Genomic DNA, 775 nt, shown 5'->3' with positions numbered 1-775 from the left:
TGCAGAAACTGTTGAAACAGCACGAATTGAGTTTCATCAGTTTCTGCTGCAGTGTGTTTGCGTAGATGTTTAAGTTGCTGCTGCGTGCAGCAGCAACTGCTGCAGCAGCAGCAGCAGCAGCAGCTGCAGCAGCTGCAGCAAGAAGGTGTTATGTGTTTGCTGCATTATCATCTAGAAGCTGAGAGGTCCTGGTGTGTATATTATTTTTGTTTTGTTTTTTTTGTTTTTTAAAAGCAGTGAAGGAATGTGTAGGTTTTGCATGCATGCGTAAACTAAGAGAAGGGTGAGAAGAAGGTTGATGTATAAACCCACCGCCACCACCAGCACCACCACCAGCAGCAGCAGCAGCAGCAGCAGCAGCAGCAGCAGCAGCAGCAGCAGAAGCAGAAGTAAAAGACCCACTCGATTCACTTTCTCCTTCTTCTCCCCTACCACTACCATATAAAACAACAGCAACCTCCTCTAAATACATTATATACGGCAACACATACTTACAAAACAAACGCCGCCGGTTTATCTCAAACGTCCTGCAACACAAACCCCAAACCCTAAACCCTAAACCCTAAACCCTCATAAACCCTCATAAACCCTCGTAAACCCTCAGAATTTAACACAGAAAGAGATGTTAAAATTATATTCAGAAAAGGATCGATACACCACTATATACAATTCAACCTAGAAAACGCATAAACCCTAAACCCTAAACCCTAAACCCTACACCCTAAACCCTAAACCCTAACTAATCTGAAACCTTCAGCAAGCCCTAGATTCTAAA

General features: G+C 43.5%; 1 protein-coding gene across 1 annotated transcript in view; it reads right to left on the bottom strand.

Annotated features, from left to right (window-relative positions):
• Positions 1-513: 513 nt before the first annotated feature.
• The window catches only part of EMH_0008050 (uncharacterized protein), a gene marked incomplete at both ends in the record, with an annotated part of 7,168 nt that continues 6,906 nt past the window's right edge, over positions 514-775 (bottom strand). The window contains one exon of the mRNA XM_013498220.1: positions 514-527. Within this exon, the coding sequence (XP_013353674.1) occupies positions 514-527 (14 nt within the window). The remainder of the gene's footprint in view (positions 528-775) is intronic.

The sequence above is a fragment of the Eimeria mitis genome, genomic scaffold (genome assembly GCF_000499745.2).
Source record: "Eimeria mitis Houghton genomic scaffold, Emh_scaff327, whole genome shotgun sequence".
NCBI lineage: Eukaryota > Apicomplexa > Conoidasida > Eucoccidiorida > Eimeriidae > Eimeria > Eimeria mitis.
This window is presented reverse-complemented; position numbering and strand designations above follow the sequence as displayed.